The 20,130-nt window shown below is 47.1% G+C and overlaps 1 protein-coding gene across 1 annotated transcript in view; it reads left to right on the top strand.

Moving 5' to 3' along the window:
* Window positions 1-20,130, top strand: part of ryr3 (ryanodine receptor 3) — a 500,545-nt gene that overhangs the window by 245,540 nt on the left and 234,875 nt on the right. The window contains 5 exon segments of the mRNA XM_038785757.1: window positions 552-825; window positions 2,590-2,704; window positions 4,656-4,788; window positions 5,542-5,645; window positions 8,477-8,612. Coding sequence (XP_038641685.1) covers window positions 552-825; window positions 2,590-2,704; window positions 4,656-4,788; window positions 5,542-5,645; window positions 8,477-8,612 — 762 coding nt within the window.

Here is a 20,130-nt window from a genome sequence, read left to right as displayed (position 1 = left end):
ATTGACAAGATCACACACAGAACTATTGAATCATTGAACATGACAACTCAGACCTATTCTGGAATTGATCCTTCACCTCTCACTACCCGTCAGGAAATGAAATGAAAATGAAAATCGCTTATTGTCACGAGTAGGCTTCAATGAAGTTTCTGTGAAAAGCCCCTAGTCGCCACATTCCGGCACCTGTCCGGGGAGGCTGGTACAGGAATCGAACCGTGCTGCTGGCCTGCTTGGTCTGCTTTAAAAGTCAGCGATTTAGCCCAGTGAGCTAACCTGAATAGAATGTTTGACCATCAAATTCATGCACTTTGGAATTTTCTTCCTAGTTCCCTCTTATTTAGTTGCATATTTTTTCATCTTCAAAAGAGTGATTAAAACGTATCCTATTCTTTAACCATTGGGCACCTCTTAAAAACTGTTGTATGTTCCACTTAATGCCCGTTTTCTCTCTTTTGTAGCAAATCTCTTGAAAGCACTTCACGTGAAGGGCACTATCAAAGTCTAAATGACTTTTGTTTGCACAAATTATTCTACATTTGTTTCTATTTCAGCCAACCTGACACAACTTATCTCACAGACTATCATACACTGGTCTCAGGAGTCCTACCTTCAGGATCCAGAACTGATTAAAACCATGTTCAGCCTGTTGCGCCGGCAGTACGATGCGATTGGTGAGCTGCTGAAAGCTATGCGGAAAGCATATACAATTAGTGCAGTGTCCGTCCAGGAAACTGTCAGCCTGCTGGTTTCCCTCGGTCGGATTCGATCCCTCCTCAGTGTGAGAATGGGGAAGGAAGAAGAAACGCTTATGATTCGCGGTTTAGGGTATGGATATGTTTTACTTTTTTTATTGGCTGATGTTGTTTGAAAATGCTCCTGCTATTTTAAAACATCAATAATAGCAGCAAATGTGTAAGATTACATTTTCCTGTAAACCCGCCCCCAAATTATTGTTGCTACAGAGTTCTGGGGCGGGATTCTCCGCGAACCAGCGGGGCGGGCAACCCCGGGCCGAAGGAGTGGCGGAATCCTCCGCACTTTCAGGGGCTAGGCTGGCGCCGGAGTGGTTTGTGCCCCGCCAGCTGGCGCGGAAGGGGCTTGGCACCATGCCAACCGGCGCCGAAGGGCCTCTGCTGGCTGGCGCGAGTTGGCGCATGCGCAGGTAGCGTCATCTCAGCGTATGCACAGGTGGAGGTCCTCTCCGCGTCGGCCATTGCAGAGGACCACAGCAGCCAATGCGGAGGAATAGAGTGCCCCCACGGCACAGGCCCACCCATGGATCAGTGGGTCCCGATCATTGGCCAGGCCACCGTGGAGGTACCTCCCGGGGCCAGATTCCCCCTCCCCCCCCCCTTCACCGTGGAGGTACCTCCCTGGGCCAGATTCTCTCCCCCCCCCCCCCCCCCCCCCGAGGACCCTGGCAGCCGCCCGCACAGCCAGGTCCCACCGGTAAGTATGTACTCAAATTTATGCCTGCAGGACCGCCGTAAAACTGGCGGCCACTCAACCCATTGCGGGCCGGAGAATCGCCGGGGTGGGGCCGCTGCCAGCGGCCGCAGACCAGCGCGGTGCAATTCCCACCCCCGCCAAATCCCCGGCGCCGGAGCATTAGGCAGCTGGCGGGGGCAGGACTCATGCCGCCCCCCCAGCGATTCTCTGACCTGGTGGGGGATCGGAGAATACCGACCCTGATTTCCCTATTAAGAAAATGTCGCACTAAAAATCACAGAGCTGTAAGAAACAAGCTCGATAAGCATGGCAGAGAGGAATATGTCAGGCTACAGATGGCTGAGTGAGCTCTTCCTGATGGTTCAGCAAGGATATTTTGTCAGTACTTCAGCCATACAGAACCCACTTTTGATACCTGGTCCATTGTGAGTTTGCCGTATCAAATTGGAGAGTGTCACAATTGGTCTAATTTTCATTGAGCTAAGAAAGGACAAAACTGATCTGATTCTGACTCCTAATCATTATCCAGTACACTGAGGAAAAATGAGAATTGAATCTGCCCTGGTTTTAATGCTGTTTTGTCAAATAGCTTGCGACGTCCACTGTGAAGATTACCTCTTGGGTGAGATACAAGCAAATTCTCAGTGCTGCTCATAGCAGGCTGCCATCATCCTCAGAGAAAGGAGGAAAGTGAGGGAATTGGTGACAAAAGAAAAATGAGATATGGCTTCAAAACAAAACTCTCACTTCAAGTGAATCGTAGCTCAGCATGTTCTCCAGAGCTAATTTCAGTTTCAATTAATTTAAGTCGAGCTTGTAACATGCTCGTTTACACTTGACAAAAGTGACATATATTCGTACTGAAGGACCCATTCCCTGCAAACAAAAGAAATATATTCAATCATTTTGCCCTTTTTGCAATAAGAGCTCAGCGAGCCTATAGCCTGTTTTCTCCATGACAACGCCTTGACCAATCAGACAGCCTGGCAGCCAATCAGCACCCCTTTTCTCCTGTAGTATAAATTGTTGTGATATTTTGAGATTTGTCAATCTTGCATTTATCCTGATGAGTGCATGACAAAAAGCTTTGATGGCATGTATCTCTTTTCAGCAATTTCAGTCTTGTTATTTTATCTTCAGGGATATCATGAACAACAAAGTATTCTACCAACATCCAAATTTAATGAGAGTGTTGGGTATGCATGAGACTGTCATGGATGTCATGGTGAACGTGCTTGGAGGGAATAAGTCACAGGTACTTTGTATATTACAGATAAATTAGTGTACAGAATTTAAATCCCCTTAAATAAATGTTGTATGGACACTCATTAGTCACTGATAGTAAAGGATTTGTGAGTATTGGATCAGGACCTGAGGGGGTATTGGATCAGAACCTGACGTCAGGGTAAAATATGGGAAAGTCAGTTGACAGCAATTTTGCCCGAATTGGCCCATAAAGTGGCAAGAAAGTAGGCTTGCCAAAGGGGAGACAGTAGCACAGTGGTATTGTCACTGGATTGGTAATCCAGTCCCAGAGTAATGCTCTGGGGATCCAGATTCAAATCCCACTCTTCATGGGCCATTTAATTCCCTTAATTGACTGTTGCATTTTTCTTCTCTTCACCACAAATATACCAATCAAACACAAGGGTTGGTGAAACTATATTGTGGTTTCTTTATTTGAAGATGAGCTGAAGATAAGACTATATACAGATAGAGTTAACCAGGATAATTTTAGACTAATACTTATAATACTGGGAGACAACTATACATATATCTTACTCCTCGTCCTGCTGTTCAAGTACTGACTATAAATTGAGACTATTACATCATATCCTGTCGAGGTGGTAATGATTGATGACAGTTTAAGATACGCTCCTTTAAACGGTATATGCACATCATGTCACAACTATTAACTAACCCATTGTCTAGGAGTTGGATGTTGCCAGCATACCAGCCAACTCTGTGCACTTTTGTGCCCACTGCCTCCATATTCCTGTCTATAGTTTTCAAATTAGGTAAAATTTCATTATACTATAGCATGTGTTCTACCAACCTAGCTGATGAGAAGTAATCTGCGAGTAGACCAAGGTCCTACCCACCTTGATAATGGAAATCCCACCCTAACAGTCTATGCATTATCTGCACAGTTGTTCTGGTCATTGTTTACAGGTGTGAACATCTTGCAACTTCTTCCCAGTCAACCAACCTCGGCCTCACACTGTCATAGCAACCAAGCCGCCCAGGGCTGTTGTCAGGCAAGATTCAGTTCAGATCACTTCTCTTTACTACTCCATTTTACCTTAAACAGATAGTCCCAAAACATAACAAACTTTTAAACTTTGTATCTACAACATTTTCTCTTTCCAAATATACTGTCAGACCAGTTGAGTATTTCCAAACATTTTCTGCCATTCACCCTTACTAATTGCTGTCCACTATCCCACCTTCATTACTGCAAGTGTTCATTTTATTTGACAGTTGAGCTTGTTTAAAGGACACAACATGTAATTTAGATCATGAAACTAAATGCATAACTCCTCCCCCATTAAATGTTTTTGAGGAACTGGGACATTTGTTCAAATTCAATGTTAACAAGTGTTTTCAATTGAGCTAGTCACCTGTTGGAGAGAAGATAAGCTGGTTAGGGTAGATCTTGATCTTCTGCAATCGTACAACGTGGGGGTAGTGAAATAGAAACACTAAAAATTGGGATGAATGTGAAACAGGTTATTGATTTCTTGCCTCCCATTTTACACCATTGCGCAAAGTCAAAATCTACCCCAGTAAGAGATGAGGGTTGCTTTCTGAGCTCAAGTGAGCCTCTTGGCCTGACTCTCATTCATCCCTAGTAAGGTGAGCATTTAAAAAAGGGCAGAGATTCTCCGCTCCGAGTCGCCACGGGCAGCGAGAACGGAGAATTGGCGCGCAGCCAAAACTCCATTCACTGCAGTGGGACCTGCGTGAACGGACAGAGAATTTTGGCCGAGGTATGTTTATGACTCAATCAAAAATTTATTACATAGGATATTAAACTAATGGATCCTGCGTCATTTGGATTTTTTCTTTCCAATTTGAGTCTAGCAAGATACAAAAAAATGAACTTTTACACAAATAAGGCCGAATTTCAGATTACTTTTGCCTAAATTGTGTGTTGATCTTAAGCATTGTGCTCAGCAATGATTCTGTTTTTCTGCCAACTTTAGGAGATTGCTTTCCCTGAAATGGTGGCAAGCTGCTGTCGATTTCTCTGCTATTTCTGCCGTATCAGCCGCCAGAACCAGAAGGCTATGTTTGATCATCTCAGTTACTTGCTGGAAAATAGCAGCGTTGGACTGGGTACCGAGTTTAATTTTAACCCATGAGGTCGTTTCATGTGAATAGATAGGTGTCATAACATTGATCATGTGCTCAAAGGTGAAGAGTAGACCTGATCTCTGGTTTCTTCAGTTTGCTTTTACCAAGGACTGAGGTTTTTTTTCTTCTTTACCTTTTGGTAAACCAGTGGGGAATGAATGCTTTTTAGATTCCAGATTAGCACTTGCGCCCCGTCAAATCATGTTCAGATAACTTGATTTTGTAATGATTCCCATTTAAGTTCCCACTGAGGCACATGGCTCTAAAACATTTGCTTCATTTTCTTTTCCAATTTATTTCACTAATGTTTCACATGTAACACAGCTTTTAGTGCAGATTGCACTTTTCAGAGCATGGGAAATAGGAGCAGGGACAGCCATACCTCTACCCTTTCATTTTTGTTTAGTACAAATGTTTATTTAAGTGAAAATACAACATTATTGGGACAAAGTAGAAAAGAATTGAGAATGACACATGAGATAAATGACAGATGGCCTATAGCTGCTTAATGAATTTAACATTAACATTTTCTAGCCACATGTCATTAGCCAATCTGCTGTGCTCCATTGGCAAACATAGGAAAGACTGCCCTCTATTGTATGATTGAACAAACTGCAACTATGTTTCCCTGTGTGATTCTGAGACATATTTACATCATGTTCGTTGGCTGTTTTCTGATGAGTTTAATGTTAGTGATAGTATATCACAGTAAACCTGTGTATTCCCCATATGTAGCATCACCCAGCATGCGAGGTTCGACTCCTTTGGATGTGGCAGCTGCCTCAGTAATGGACAACAACGAGCTGGCTCTGGACTTGCAGGAACCTGACTTGGATAAGGTAATGTATCTAAAGTGAGGAATTATGTTCCTCTTCTGGTTTTGTTGGTATGGTCACACAGTAGTTAGCACCGCTGTCTCACAGTGCCAGGGACCAGTTCCAGCGTTGCATGACTGTCTTTGGGGACTTAGCACTTTCTTCCCATGTCGGCGTGAGTTTCCTGCGGTGCTCCCGTTTCCTCCCAGAATCCAAAGATGTGGGGATTAGGTGGATTGGCTATGATAAAAAAAATTGCCCATTAATGTCCAGGGATGTGCAAGTTAAGTAGAGTTATGGGGATAGGATAGAGGCGTGGGGTGGGGTGCTCTTTCAGAAGGTTGATGCGGACTCGATGGCTGCCTCTGCACTGTAGGAATTATGTGGTTCTATGGTTTAGCCCCGGAGCAGAGTGGGTACGTTTGAACAAAGGTGACAGTGGGTCAAAGGCCAACTAGGAACAAAGTACACTATTGAGCACTAAAGAATGGAAAATCTGGGCACTTTGTCGCTTCAGCCCATACATTGGTGGGTAGTAAGCCTACAAAAACTTTGAAGCATAATTAATATTTACTTCTCCACTGTGTGTCAATTTAATTGGTTTGAATGTGGACACTTTCTTTCCTCTTAAGACAATCCCTTACTGAATTACTGGCATTTTTCACTTCTCTATTTATTTAATCTACACTCTGTTACCAACACCAGAATCCAGTCTGCTGTCAGTGGTTGACATTCCAGCAGTTCTTTAAGCTCCATTGCAATCTGTGTTGGTGAGAGCTGGTAAGAGGGTAAAGTTGTGCCAAGCGGTCAGTAGAGGACAAGGAAAGTTTAAGTGTGGACATGAAGAATAATAGTGGAGGGGTAAAAGAAGTTGGTTTGACTTTAAGACTTCTCTTTTTGTTACGGGTACATGAAGCAGGCCTGAAATTGGGATGGGGCAGGGAATTCATATTCTGCGATGGTAAATGACCCAAATGGTCGGTTTTAGCAGCTGTAAGACACCTTCATAATTGTGTACTTCTCTCGATGACTACATTCAAGAGTGATTAATTGGCTGAGAGCACTTTCGGACGCCTAGAAGTTTTGGAAGCTGCGATATAAATGCAAGCCTTCCCTCCCTGCCTCCAGATAATCCCTTGCAGTTCGTTGATGGGGTGGAGAGTGTGGGGGCAAGTGTTGGGGGCAGTAAGTAGCTCAAAATCACTGCTGCCTCCATTAGGAAGAGTAACACACTGACAACATCCTACAGCAATGCCAAATTTAGCAAATTTAGCAAAACGCTCCAGATTTCAAAACTTGACAATACCAGTCTGGACTCAAAATGAATACCACCTAAGCAGCAGTTCTAATGTCAGTAACGTCATTCGGACTCGAAATGTTAGCTCTTTTCTCTCCCTACAGATGCTGCCAGACTTGCTGAGATTTTCCAGCATTTTCCCTTTCGTTTCAGATTCCAGCATCCGCAGTAATTTGCTTTTATCCAACGTCAAGTGTTAATGGGAACATTGATCCCTGAACTGTAACTGGTGCTATTCTGGAAAATCTGAATGTAAAGGCCCCTGAAAGTCATTTGTTTATGTAAATTGATGTTGTCGCTGCCTCCTCGTGTAATCCCATGTTGAAACCAGAAGTTCCACAGAGGAACCTCAGGAATAATAATGATCCTCTGCAGTACATCACTCAAGGCACTCGTTTAGAGTAGGGTCATGCTGATTTTTAATTAATAAAAAAAATTCTCTAATCAAGAATGGATCTTTTAGACCAAACTGTTTTGCGTTTATCCGTAGAATTAAAAAATACGGTAATAGGAACAGGAGTAGGCCATTCAACCCCTCAAGCCTGTCCCACCATTCAATGAGATCATGGCTGATCTGTGTCCTAACTCCATATACCTGTCTTTGGCCCATAATCCTTAATATTTTTGCTTAACAAAAATCTATCGCTCTCAGATTTAAAATGAACAACTGTTCTAGCTTCAACTGCTGTTTGCGGGAGAGAGTTCCAAACCTCCACCACCCTTTGAAATGAAATGAAAATCGCTTATAGTCACAAGTAGGCTTCAAATGAAATTACTGTGAAAAGCCCCTAGTCGCCTCATTCCGGCACCTATTTGGGGAGGCTGGTACGGGAATTGAACCGTGCTGCTGGCCTGCCTTGGTCTGCTTTCAAAGGCAGCCCTTCAGCCCTGTGCTAAACCAGGGTTCTCCCTAATATTTCTCCTGAGTGGTCCAGCCCTAATTTTTAGACTAATGTCCCCTAATTTTAGAATCTCCATCCAATAGTTTATCCTTAGCTACCCTGTCTTTCCCTGTTAATATCATGATCATGCCTTAGCCTTCTAAATTCTAGCAAAAACAGATCTAATTTGTGTAATGGCTAAGATGTTTGCGAACTAGCTTTTTGATTATTTTGTTTCCCCATCATTTTTCCTGCAAAGAACATTATAATGGCGCTGAAATCAGCATGAATGTGCAACTGTTTATTTTTAATTTAGTATGAAATAGTTTATTTGTTCACTTCACTCATGGAGCATGGCATGTCTTCCTTACCTATTAATCTCAGTTAGTGCATTACTTATGCCAGTTTAGCTTCAAATGTAAACAAAACCTGAACAAATGTGTAAATATATAAGCGATGACAATTATGCTAGTAACATCTTTGCTAAAAGGATAATGTGAAGTACCAGTAATTTCACTGTTTCGGCATATGTATTTAGCTTACAAATCTCCGCCTTATTGTGACTATATAAGGCAGAAACAGGATTTTAAAAACACGTCGGTAATTGTGTTTCTAAAATGAATGGATGATTTTTTTAAAAGATGTGAATGACAAAAATTAATGTTTACATTTGACAGGTTGTGACCTACCTGGCTGCCTGTGGATTACAAAGCTGCCCCATGTTAGTGGCGAAGGGTTATCCCGATATTGGTTGGAATCCTATTGAAGGAGAACGTTACCTGCTTTTCCTACGATTTGCAGTGTTTGTTAATGGTAGGTTTGATATCTTGATTTATTATTCGGCCTGTCTGATCTTGAGAAAAGTTTGGATTAATTACGGTAAAATATTAAATGCCGTAGAAAGCATCGTTAAAAGTCATGAAAACATGGGGATTCTCTGGTCACCGAAGCCGAAATTGCATTCGGCGATCGGCCAGAGAATCCCCGTTGGTGCCGAAATCGGGGCTGGCGGCGCTTTTGCAATGTGCCGCCTCCTCCAAAACGGTGTCACGCCATATGGGCAGCCTCAGAATATCACCTGAGGCCCTCCCCGATGCTCCGCCCCCGATGGGCCGAGTTGCCGATGGTGTGGGACACTCATGTTATTTACTTTCGTGAATCAGGCGTGGCTGCTGCGGACTGAGTCCAGTGCCGCCACGGTCTGGGGGGAGCCCGGCCGCGGGGTCTGGGGGCACTCGTGGGGGATAGTCCAGGGGTGGCGAGCCTGGCCAAAGGGGGGCAGTTTTTGGCAGGCTGAGTCTGCGGCGGCCGGCGCCATGTTGCACGGCGCGGCCACTGTGCGCATGCGTGGCCATGGACCCAGCAATTCTCCGGCCGTATCCACAGCTAAAGCCAGGGGCCTGCGCTGCATGGCTGCTAGCCCCCCACTAGATGGAGGATCGGTGGAGGTTTTGCTCCATTTTTTTCGGGTGTAAACTGCCTCTGTTCCCACACCGGCGTCAACGCTGACATTACTTTGCTTTTTTTTAATTGTTTTTATTTCCTTCGCTTCTGTGTCTCTCTTTCTCTCGCACACTTTCTCATGTTTCTCTGGGTATTTAAGAAAATTGTCTGCCATAGTTATGGCTCCCCATGCACCACTCTCCCTCATTTGCATATAATGGTGATGCTGTTCCTGAAATACGTACATCATCAACAAATGTGGTGATGTTTTTCAGTTCACTCAGGGAGTTCAGGTTGCTGCAGCAATGTGTACCTTTTACATGCATGCTATAATCTGGAGCTCTTGATAGTGATGGTGGAGGCTCCAAATCATTCCATCACATGGATGACCAGGAATTTCTCCCACTCTTACCATCTGCCATTGGCGTGTGTCAGAAGGATTTACAGGTTGATGCACAACCTGTTTGGCGTGGTTATGAATGCAACTTCCTTGAACATTAAGTACTGGGGTTATTGACTTTATGTTGGAGTGTCATCAACAACGAAGAGAATTGTTTATTGCATGGTGGAAGAATCCCCTCAACAAAAACCTCTCTCTCCAACTTCACTTTTTCTCGCTTTCCTCTCTGTTTCTTTTCTTGCTCCTTTACTTTCCTTTTCATGGGCATTCTCCGGAAAAATTTCCAAGTGCTGTAGCGAGCGGGAATTGCCTTGGGTTTCCCGGTGTTCGGCCCAGTGAGGCCAGTAATACTATTCAATGTTAATTGGTCCACTTAATGAGGCCTCTTGGGCTTCTCGCCCCGAATGCCGGCTCGCCAGCTGATTCGCCGGGATTGCCTCGCCAGCCCCCCCCCCCCCCCCCCCCCCCCCCAAACTAACATGGCTGGTTTAGCACAGGGCTAAATAGCTGGCTTTGAAAGCAGACCAAGGCAGGCCAGCAGCATGGTTCAATTCCCGTACCAGCCTCCCCGAACAGGCTCCAGAATGTGGCAACTAGGGGCTTTTCACAGTAACTTCATTTGAAGCCTACTTGTGACATTAAGCGATTTTCATTTCATTTTCATTTTCAACAAGATCGAGCAGCACTTCAGCTGCATTTGCTCAGCCAGTCCCAGCCAGCTCGCAACAGTGGCGCCGAGGAGATCAACCCCAAGTTTCGGGATGTTGACCTAAGGAGGCTCCCGTGCGTGATGGAGGCCAGGAGGGATGTCCTGTTTCCCTGAGGATTCTGGAGGGCGAGCCACAAGGCCACCAGTGCTGCCTGGGACAAGGTGGTGGCAGCAGTCAGCTCAGGGCAGTGTGACCAGGAGGACTGGCCTCCAGTATCGGAAGAAGGTCAACAATCTACACCGGACAGCACGAGTGAGTACCCTCAGGAAAAGCTCTCCCATAATCCTTGGGAGAGGGCCCAGACTGATGGTGGGGTGCCAGACTTGAGAATCCTCATCTTCTTTGAGGAGCGGGCCCTGGAGGTAACCGGTGTGGCCGAGGATAGGCGGTCACCAATGCGGATGCTGACGGGTGCCACAGAAGTGAGGGACCACCAGGCACCACTTGAAGAACTTGTCAAACGGGAGTAGTGATCGCCTTACTGACTGACCCATCCCTCTCACTGACCACATGTCCAGCAGGCAACGGCGCCGGTCCATCCCAGGTGGCCCCTCTCCTGACTCCAGGGAGAACTTCTCAGAGGAGAGCCCAGCTGTCATCCCCACTCTTCACCAGCACAAATATACACACCTCGGTGGGAAATGTTCATGGTCAGACTTCTGGAGCACAATCTGAGCACCAACTGCTACTGATATATATTTGATGGAGGCAAGAACCCCCAGGTAAGACAGCAGTCGGAGATCTCCTGGATCCCTGGACCCAGCTGGGTTCCAGCTTGATGTTGAACCTCTGGAACAGAGTCACCCGAGGCTAAAGGAGATGATGAGACCAACCTGACGTTCAGAGGGAGATGTCAGTGACACTCCAGCAGATCCATAGCTGATTGGAAGAGTCCCAGAGGCTACAGGCGCAGGAGATGGCGCCGGCAATGAGTGTCACCGAGACCAACACTGCAAGGGTGAGGACCGCAGTGGAGAGACTGGTGCACGGCGTTGGCACCATAAGTGAAGGTCTCCAAGGCACCGCGCAGTCGGTGACGGCCATGGCTGAGTGTCTCGGCAGTATTTCTGCCTCACTGGGAGATGTCACCCAGTACCAGGCTGACCTTGATGAGGTTCTGCGGAACATGTCCCGATCTCAGATGGGAATGGCTATGGTGCTGCGGAGCTTGTCCCAGTCACAGGTGGGCACTGCAGAGCATGGACCAGTCACCGAGGAGCAACATCGAGGGGGTCGACACGATGGTGCGGACTATGGATAATCAGCAGGGCTGGCAGAGCCAAGTGATGCAGGGACAGCCGGGGCACGAATTAGCTGCCCCTCCATCCCAAGGTTAACCCCAGGGACCTATGGGCACTGACTGGCAGGAGGGGGCGCTGAGTCCCAATCCGGACCTGTCCCATGGAGTGGCGATGGTGGCCACCAGCACTCCCGGGTTCCACCCCGCTGATGAGGCTGTGTCCCGGGGTCAGCACACGGGACAGGGTGGCATGGCTGTGCATGTGCCATCGACAAGTGAGCCAGGGCCCTCCGGCCCTAGAGGACGCTCACCAGGGGCATCGAAGTTCATGGGACGAGGTAAGTGGTTGGCTACCTCCACCTCTGATGTGCATCCTGGGGAAACACCCAGACATAGTGGTAGAGCTAGGAGGACCAGTCACGTTGAGCATCATGAGGGCACTGGGGTAGGGGGAAGGGATTAGGTAGGGGGTGAGGTTGGGGGTGGAGGGGCTGGGGGGGCAGCACTGTCGGGGAATGGGGTATTGTACAGCACATTAAACAACCTTTTGCACAAACATTATGATGCCTCTGTCACTTTCTTCTGCAATGTGTGCTGACCCCCGGATACTTTGCCTGTCTCTCTGAGCAACCCCCCTTCCCGTGGCACCCACCCACCCTCTGGCCGTGGTTATGCCCCCAGAGCTGTGTCCCATCCTGGGAGCAAGCCGGTTGCATCGCAAACGGTTTGGCACTTGGCCTCTCCCACTATTCACCGGCCTGGTTACGCTTGAACGCGAGTGCAACGAGGCTGGAAGTTCGTGCTCATTGTCTTTTCACATCCTTTTACCTTTTTATCTATTTCTCCAGTTTGTCTCTGTGACACTAATTGAGCAGCAGAAGGAGTATTGGCAAGAAACGCAATTGGGCAATGAGAGGCATTTGAGTTGGGTAGTAGAGGGAAGGCATTGGGACTGGGAATTGGGTTACCAGGCAAACAGGCAAGAAGAGATCGATATTAGATATTCATAGAATCATCAGCCTATCAAGTCTGCACCAACCCTCCAAAAGAGCACTCTACCTGGGGCCACCCCCTGCCATATCTCCGTAAATCCATTTCATTTACACATCTTTAGACACTAAGGGGCAAATTTTAGCATGGTCAATCCACCTAACCTGAACATCTTTGGACTGTAAGAGGAAACTAGAGTACCCGGAGGAAAACCACGCAGACATAGGACGAAAGTGCAAACTCCACACAGTCACCCACGGCCGGAATCAAACCAGAATCCCAGGCAATATGAGGCAGCAGTGCTAACCACTATACCGGTGTGTTGCCCATATTAGACCATGTGATCCAAGAGCATTTGGACACCTTCTCCTGTAGGTGGCAGTTTGACATCATGGACTCCAGCCAAACATTGGGAACCACAACTAAACAATCATCTGCTGATAATTTCTATTATTCAAAAGCAGTAAAATTGCAGAATCTGTGACAAGTGCAGCTTTGTACATGATATTTACCATGAATTATTGATGTTTTTTGTATTTATTTCTTTCAGACATTAGACCTCATGCAGTGTGGAAAACCATACATATATTCATTAAATTGGCCACATAAATAAACAATATCTGTTAAAATACTTATTGTACCAATGCAAATATCAGCTTAGTTGGACAGCTTAGTTAGTGATGAGATTACTGGGCTAATGCTGCTGAGTTTAATTCCCAACACACAGAAATATAATTCAGTTAATTAATACAATTTAGAACAAAACGTTCCTGTCAGTAATGATAACTATGAAATTACCAGATTATCATCAAAACATACCTTTTGCCAAACAGGCAGATGAAAGGCCAAAGTAGGAAAATTTGTAATTGCCTTTGATAAGCGACAACCTGTTGTACAGGAAAGGGTCTCTGCTGAGGGAGGCTGCATTAATTATATTTTAATTGTGGCAGGTGGTGGGCATTAACTGGGGATTCACTTGAATTCCTGTCCCCCCGCCCTAACCCCGTAACCCCATCTTATCTGCACGTAAAATATAGAACAGTACAGCACAGTACAGGCCCTTCGGCCCACAATATTGTGCCGACCATTTATCCTAATCTAAGATCAATCTAACCTACACCCCTTCAATTTACTGTTGTCCATGTGCCTGTCCAAGAGTCACTTAAATGTCCCTAATGACTCTGACTCCACCACCTCTCATGGGAGTGCATTCCATGCACCCACCACTCTCTGTGTAAAGAACCTACCTCTGACATCTCCCCTCTACCTTCCTCCAGTCACCTTTAAAATTATGTCCCCTCGTGAAAGCCATTTCTGCCCTGGGGAAAAGTCTCTGGCTATCCACTCAATCCATGCCTCTCATCACCTTGCACACCTCTATCAAGTCACCTCTCTTCCTTCTTTGCTCCAGTGAGAAAAGCCCTAGCTGCCTCAACCTTTCTTCATAAGACATGCCCTCCAGTCCAGGCAGCATCCTGGTAAATCTCTTCTGCACCCTCTCCAAAGCATCCACATCTTTCTTATAATGAGGCGACCAGAACTGGACATAATATTCCAACTGTGGCCTAACCGTGGTTTTATAAAGCTGCAGCAAAACCTCTCGGCTCTTAAACTCAATCCCCCTGTTAATGAAAGCTAACACACCATATGCCTTTGAGGGATCTATGTACGTGGACCCCAAGATCCCTCTGTTCCTCCACACTTCTAAGAATCCTGCCTTTTACCCTGTATTCAGCATTCAGATTTGACCTTCCAAAATGAATCACCTCACATTTACCTACGTTGAACTCCATCTGCCACTTCTCAGCCAAGCTCTGCATCCTGTCAATGTCCTGTTGGAACCTGCAACGGCCCGCGACACTATGTAAACCTCCACCAACCTTCGTAACTTACTAACCCACCTTCCACTTCCTCATCCAAGTAATTTATAAAAACTACAAAGAGCAGAGGTCCCAGAACAGACCCCTGCAAGACGCCAATTGGTCACCAACCTCCAGCCGGAATACTTTCCATCCACTACCACTCACTGTCTTCTTTAGGCAAGTCAATTCTGTATCCAGACAGCCAAATTTCCCTGTGTCTCATGCCCCCTAATTTTCTGAACGCACCTATCATGGAGAACCTTATCAAATGCCTTACTGAAATCCATATACACCACATCCACTGCCCGACCTTCATCAATATGTCTCGTCACATCCTCAAAAAATTCAAAGAGGCTTGTGAGGCATGACCTACCCCTCACAAAGCCATGCTGACTATCTTAAATCGAACTATGTTTTTCTAAATAATCATAAATCCTATCTCTCAGAATCCTTTCCAAAATTTTGCTCACCACAGACGTAAGACTGACTGGTTTGTAATTCCCTTTCTTGAACAGGGGAACAACATTCACCTTCCTCCAATCATCCGGTACTACTCCAGTCGAGAGTGAAGACGCAAAGATTATCGCCAGCGGCGCAGCAATCTCCTCCCTCACTTCCTGTAGTAACCTTGGGTATATCCCCTCAGGCCCAGGGGGACGTATCTATCCTGATGCTTTTCAAATTTCCAGCACATCCTCCTTCTTAATATCAACCTGTTTGAGTCTATTAACCTGGTTCACACTATTCTCATGAGCAACAAGGTCCCTCTCTCTCATGAATACTGAAGCAAAATATTCATTTAGGGCCTCCCCTGTCACCCCAGACTCGAGGCAAACATTCCCCCCCTCTCTGCCTGATCGGCCCTACTCTCACTCTGATCATTCTCTTATTTCTCACAAAAGTGTAGAGCGTCTTGGGGTTGTCCCTAATCCTTCCCGCCAGGCCTTTTTCATTCCACCTTCTAGCTCTCCTAAGTCCATTTTTGAGTTCCTTCCTGGCTACCTTGTAACCCTCTAGAGCCGTGCTAGATCCTTGCTTCCTCAACCTTACATAAGTTTCAATCTTCTTCCTCTTGACGAGAAGCTCCACTTCTATTGTCCTCCAAGGCCTCTTCACCTTACCATTCCTTCCTCGTCTCAGTGGGACAAAACTACCCAGCACTTGCAGCGAGTGTTCCTTAAACAACCCACACATTACTGTTGTGCATTTCCCCAAGAACAACTGTTCCCACTTTATGCTCCTCAGCTCCTGTCTAATAGCAATATAATTTCATCTCCCCCAATTAAATACTTTCCCATACTGTCTGTTCCAATCCCTCTCCATGACTATGGTAAAGGTCAAGGAGTTGTGGTCACTGTCACCAAAATGCTCTCCCACCGAGACATCTGGCCTGGTTTGTTGCCAAGTACCAAATCCAATATGGCCTCCGCCCTAGTTGGCCCATCTACATATTGAGTCAGGAATCCTTCCTGTACACACCTGACAAAATCTGCTCCATCCAAACCATTTTCAGAAGGAGGTTCTAGTCAATATTAGGGAAGATTAGGGAAGTTGAAGTCACCCATGACAACAACTCTTACTTCTGCACCTTTCCAAGATCTGCCACCCAATCTGTTCCTCTATCTCTCTGCTGCTATTGGGGGGGGTCTATAGAAAACTCCCAATAAAGTGACTGCTCCTTTCTTGTTTCTGACTTCCACCCATACTGACTCAGTGGACAATCCCTCCTCAGCTACCTCCTATTTGCAGCTGTGATGCACTCCCTAATTAACAGTGCTACTCCTCCTCCTCTTTTACCTCCCTCCCTATTCTTCTTAAAACATCTAAACCCCGGAACATCTAACAACCATTCCTGCCCCTGTGAATTCCATGTCTCCGTAATGGCCACAACATCGTAGTTCCAAGTACTGATCCATGCTCTAAGTTCATCTCTCTTATCCCTGATACTCCTTGCATTGAAACAGACACACTTTAACCCATTCCACTGAGTGCAACTTTGCCAGATCAACTATCTATCCTTCCTCACAGACTCGCTGCATACTATTTCTCCCTGTTCAACAGCTACCCTATCCTCTGATCCAAAGCTCTGGTTCCTATCCCCCTGCCAAACTAGTTTAAACCCTCCTGAAGAGCTTTAGCAAACCTCCCACCCAGGATATTGGTGCCCCTCCAGTTTAGATGCAATCCGTCCTTCATGTACAGGTCGCACCTTCCCAGGAGGTATCCCAATGATCCACATATCTGAAGCCTTCCCTCCTGCACCAGCCCTGTAGCCACGTGTTCAGCTGCACTCGCTCTCTGTTCCTTGCCTCACTTGCACGTGGCACCGGTAACATCTTAGGACACTAAGGGGTAATTTGTTATCATGGCAAATCCACCTAACCTGCACATCTTTGGACTTTGGGAGGAAACCGGGGCACCTAGAGGAAACCCACGCAGACATGGGGAGAACGTACAAACTCCACGCAAGCAGTCGCCCAAGGCTGGGTTTGAACCCGGGTCCCTGGCTCTGTGAGGCAGGGTTGTGGCACGTTGTGGAACTCCCGCTGGCATCAGTATTTCCACTGCATTTTGCACAAATGAATGAGGCAGCAGCCATTGCGTACTTTACCAGGACTTGGAATAGGAAACCAAAGCTGAAAAGCTATTTTTCTAACAGATAAGGCATTTCTTGAAAATGGGTCGAGAAAACGCATCTTGTGGGCAATAATAGCTTGCCTAACCTGTGAATTCCCACACCCAGCTCCTCATTCTTTCCCAATGGCATCTCTGCTGGTCCATCATGGGCATTTGCCTCTTCCCAATATATGGCTCATGAATTAATACAACGTTTATTTTGTTTGGGACCAGTGGATGGAAGTCCTACCCTGCTTTGGTTGTGGTTTTTCAGGGCCACTATGTTTTAGACAACTGGGCAACGATGATTAGAGGTAGGAACCTTATTGGAATTTGAAGGGATGGTTGGGACAAGGAGTGATGTGTGTTCCTAAATAGATCAGGAGGCTTAAACGACACATATAGAAATTTGCAATAATCTGCAAAACATAATAATTGCTATTATGCTGTTAACAAGTAAACAAAATAAGAGCACTTGAAAAATAAATAATACCAGGATCTACACTCTGAGCAGATGGAACAAATAAGGCTTAAAGTCATGGTGAGAATACTTATATTTTTTATGTTGGTGTTATACTCCTTCCCTTCCCAAGCTGCCTACTACAAGTTACTGTTTGGCAATCTCTGTCTGTACAGATTTCACACAAATGAAAGAGAACAAATAGCAGAGTGCTCAGCCACAGAATTATCAGTTGCGTTCATGGCTGATCCACAATTGGGAACTGTGGTGAATGTAATATAGATGTATATATGTTAATTCACACTGTCTTTGTAAGCGCAGTAGCGCTATCCTACCACTAGGGGGAGTAGCGCTGGGAGCACTCAGGAACTTGTACTGGGCTCCATCCTTGGCTCCGCCCATGACTCCTCCCCCTAGTGCAGCTGTATAAATACCCTTGTCCAGAGTCAGCCTGAGTTCACTACGAGTTCATCGACAGGTAACAGGCTGGCTCTGAAGTAAGTAGATTAAAGCCTAGATTCACATTGGAAACACGTGTCTGGTGAATTGATGGTTCCATCAATTTAATCGACTTAAGAACAGTAATGATCGATTATGGAATCGGCCCTCAAGCCTGGACGCCTGGAACTGAACCCGCAGGATGCAGAGGCTAAAGAAATCTTCTCCCACTGGATCCGGTGCTTCAAGGCTTACCTGGCCGAAGCGAACACAGCCGAAACTACAGAGGATCAGAAGCTAAGTCGACTGCACGCGAGGGTGAGCCACAGAATCTCTACGCAACTAAACTCGGCCAGTTCATATACTGCGGCGCTAGCAGTTCTCGGAAAAATGTATGTAAGGCCCATTAATGAAGTTTACGCTCGCCATGTGTTCACGGCTCGCCGTCAGCGGCCTACGGAATCACTCGCCGAATTCCTAAGAGAAATTAATAATTTGTCCAATGACTGTAATTACCAAGCGGTTACCGCGGCTGAACACAGGGAATTGGCGGTACGCGATGTTTTTGTAGCGGGCCTCAGGTCTAACTATGTGTGCCAACGACTGCTGGAAAAGGGGGCCCAGGACTTAGAAATGACTGTGGAAGCTGCTACCACGATGGAAGTCTCCTTCCGCAGCCTTAACTCGTTCCCCGCGACCCAATTATGGGCCCCCGACCAGCGACTCCCCCAGGCCTGTGCTACGTGGCCGTCCAGCCACCATGCTGCCCCAGCCAGCCACTATGCTGCTCCAGCCAGCCACTATGCTGCTCCAGCCTGCCATTTCAGCGGCCAGAATCAGCACCCGCAGCAGCACTGCGCGGCCCGCAACGCGACCTGCAGCAGCTGCGGGCAAAAAGGGCATTACGCAAGAGTGTGCCTCGCAAAAAGGACCCCAGCTCCCAACTCCCCAGTGACTCGCAGTAATCGCTCCCCTCACTCGCAGCCCCACGGGGTTCGAAACGCTACGGCCTATGCCCCGACTCCGCCCCCTCCAGCCACGTGCAATCCATGGGGCGGCCATCTTGGAAAACATCCACAACGCGGCCGGCCACATGCAACTCATGAGGGCCGCCATCTTGGACGCCATCTTCCTCTCCGCCCGCCACGTGCGACTCATGGGGGCCGCCATCTTGGATGCCACCTTCCTCGCCGCCCGCCATGTGTGATCCACAGGCCCGATCGGCATCTCCGCACTCGGACAACTCAGCGGAGGAATTCGAATTAGACTATGAACTCAGAGGGCAGTCATCACGGGGCCACTCCAGCACAGCTGATCGAGCCACCGACTACCCGCAACTCAGCGCGGTCACCCTGGACCAATCACGACCAAAGAATCTACGAAACTCGATGGCAGAGGTCCATATCAACGGGTACAAAACGCCATGCCTCTTCAACTCCGGGAGCACGGAGCGCTTCATACATCCAGACCTGGTAAGACGCTGTTCACTCCCCATTTTCCCCGCGCAGCAAACTATCGCGCTCGCTTCAGGCTCCCACTCGGTCCAGATCCAGGGGCGCACCGTTGCGACACTCACAATCCGAGGCGCTAGTTACTCGAAATTCAAACTCTACGTTTTGCCCGAACTCTGCGCGCCACTCTTATTAGGCCTAGACTTCCAATGCAACCTCAAGAGCCTCACCCTCAGCTTCGGAGGGCCCCTGCCCCCACTCACGATCTGCAGCCTCGCTACGCTGCGAATTCCCCCCCCCCTCCTCTCTTTGCCAATCTCACTAAGGACTGTAAACCCGTAGCCACTTGTAGCAGGCAGTATAGCCTGCAGGATAGGGTATTTGTCAGAGCAGAGGTCCGAAGGCTACTCAGTGAGGGGGTTATAGAGGCCAGCAATAGTCCCTGGAGAGTTCAGGTGGTGGTCGTTAAGACCGGGGGAAAATTCCATATGGTGGTCGACTACAGTCAGACTATAAACAGATTTACGCTCCTCGACGCGTATCCCCTCCCCAGGATTGCAGACATGGTAAACCAGATCGTCCAATACCGGCTCTTTTCCACGGTGGATCTGAAGTCTGCATACCACCAGCTCCCAATCCTCCCGGAGGACCGCCACTACACGGCATTCGAGGCCGATGGCCGCCTCTTCCATTTCCTCCGGGTCCCTTTCGGCGTCACTAA

This window comes from Scyliorhinus canicula, chromosome 2 (assembly GCF_902713615.1).
Source record: "Scyliorhinus canicula chromosome 2, sScyCan1.1, whole genome shotgun sequence".
In the NCBI taxonomy this organism is placed as follows: domain Eukaryota; kingdom Metazoa; phylum Chordata; class Chondrichthyes; order Carcharhiniformes; family Scyliorhinidae; genus Scyliorhinus; species Scyliorhinus canicula.
The sequence above is the reverse complement of the archived record's forward strand: the minus strand, read 5'-3'. Positions and strand labels throughout refer to the sequence as shown.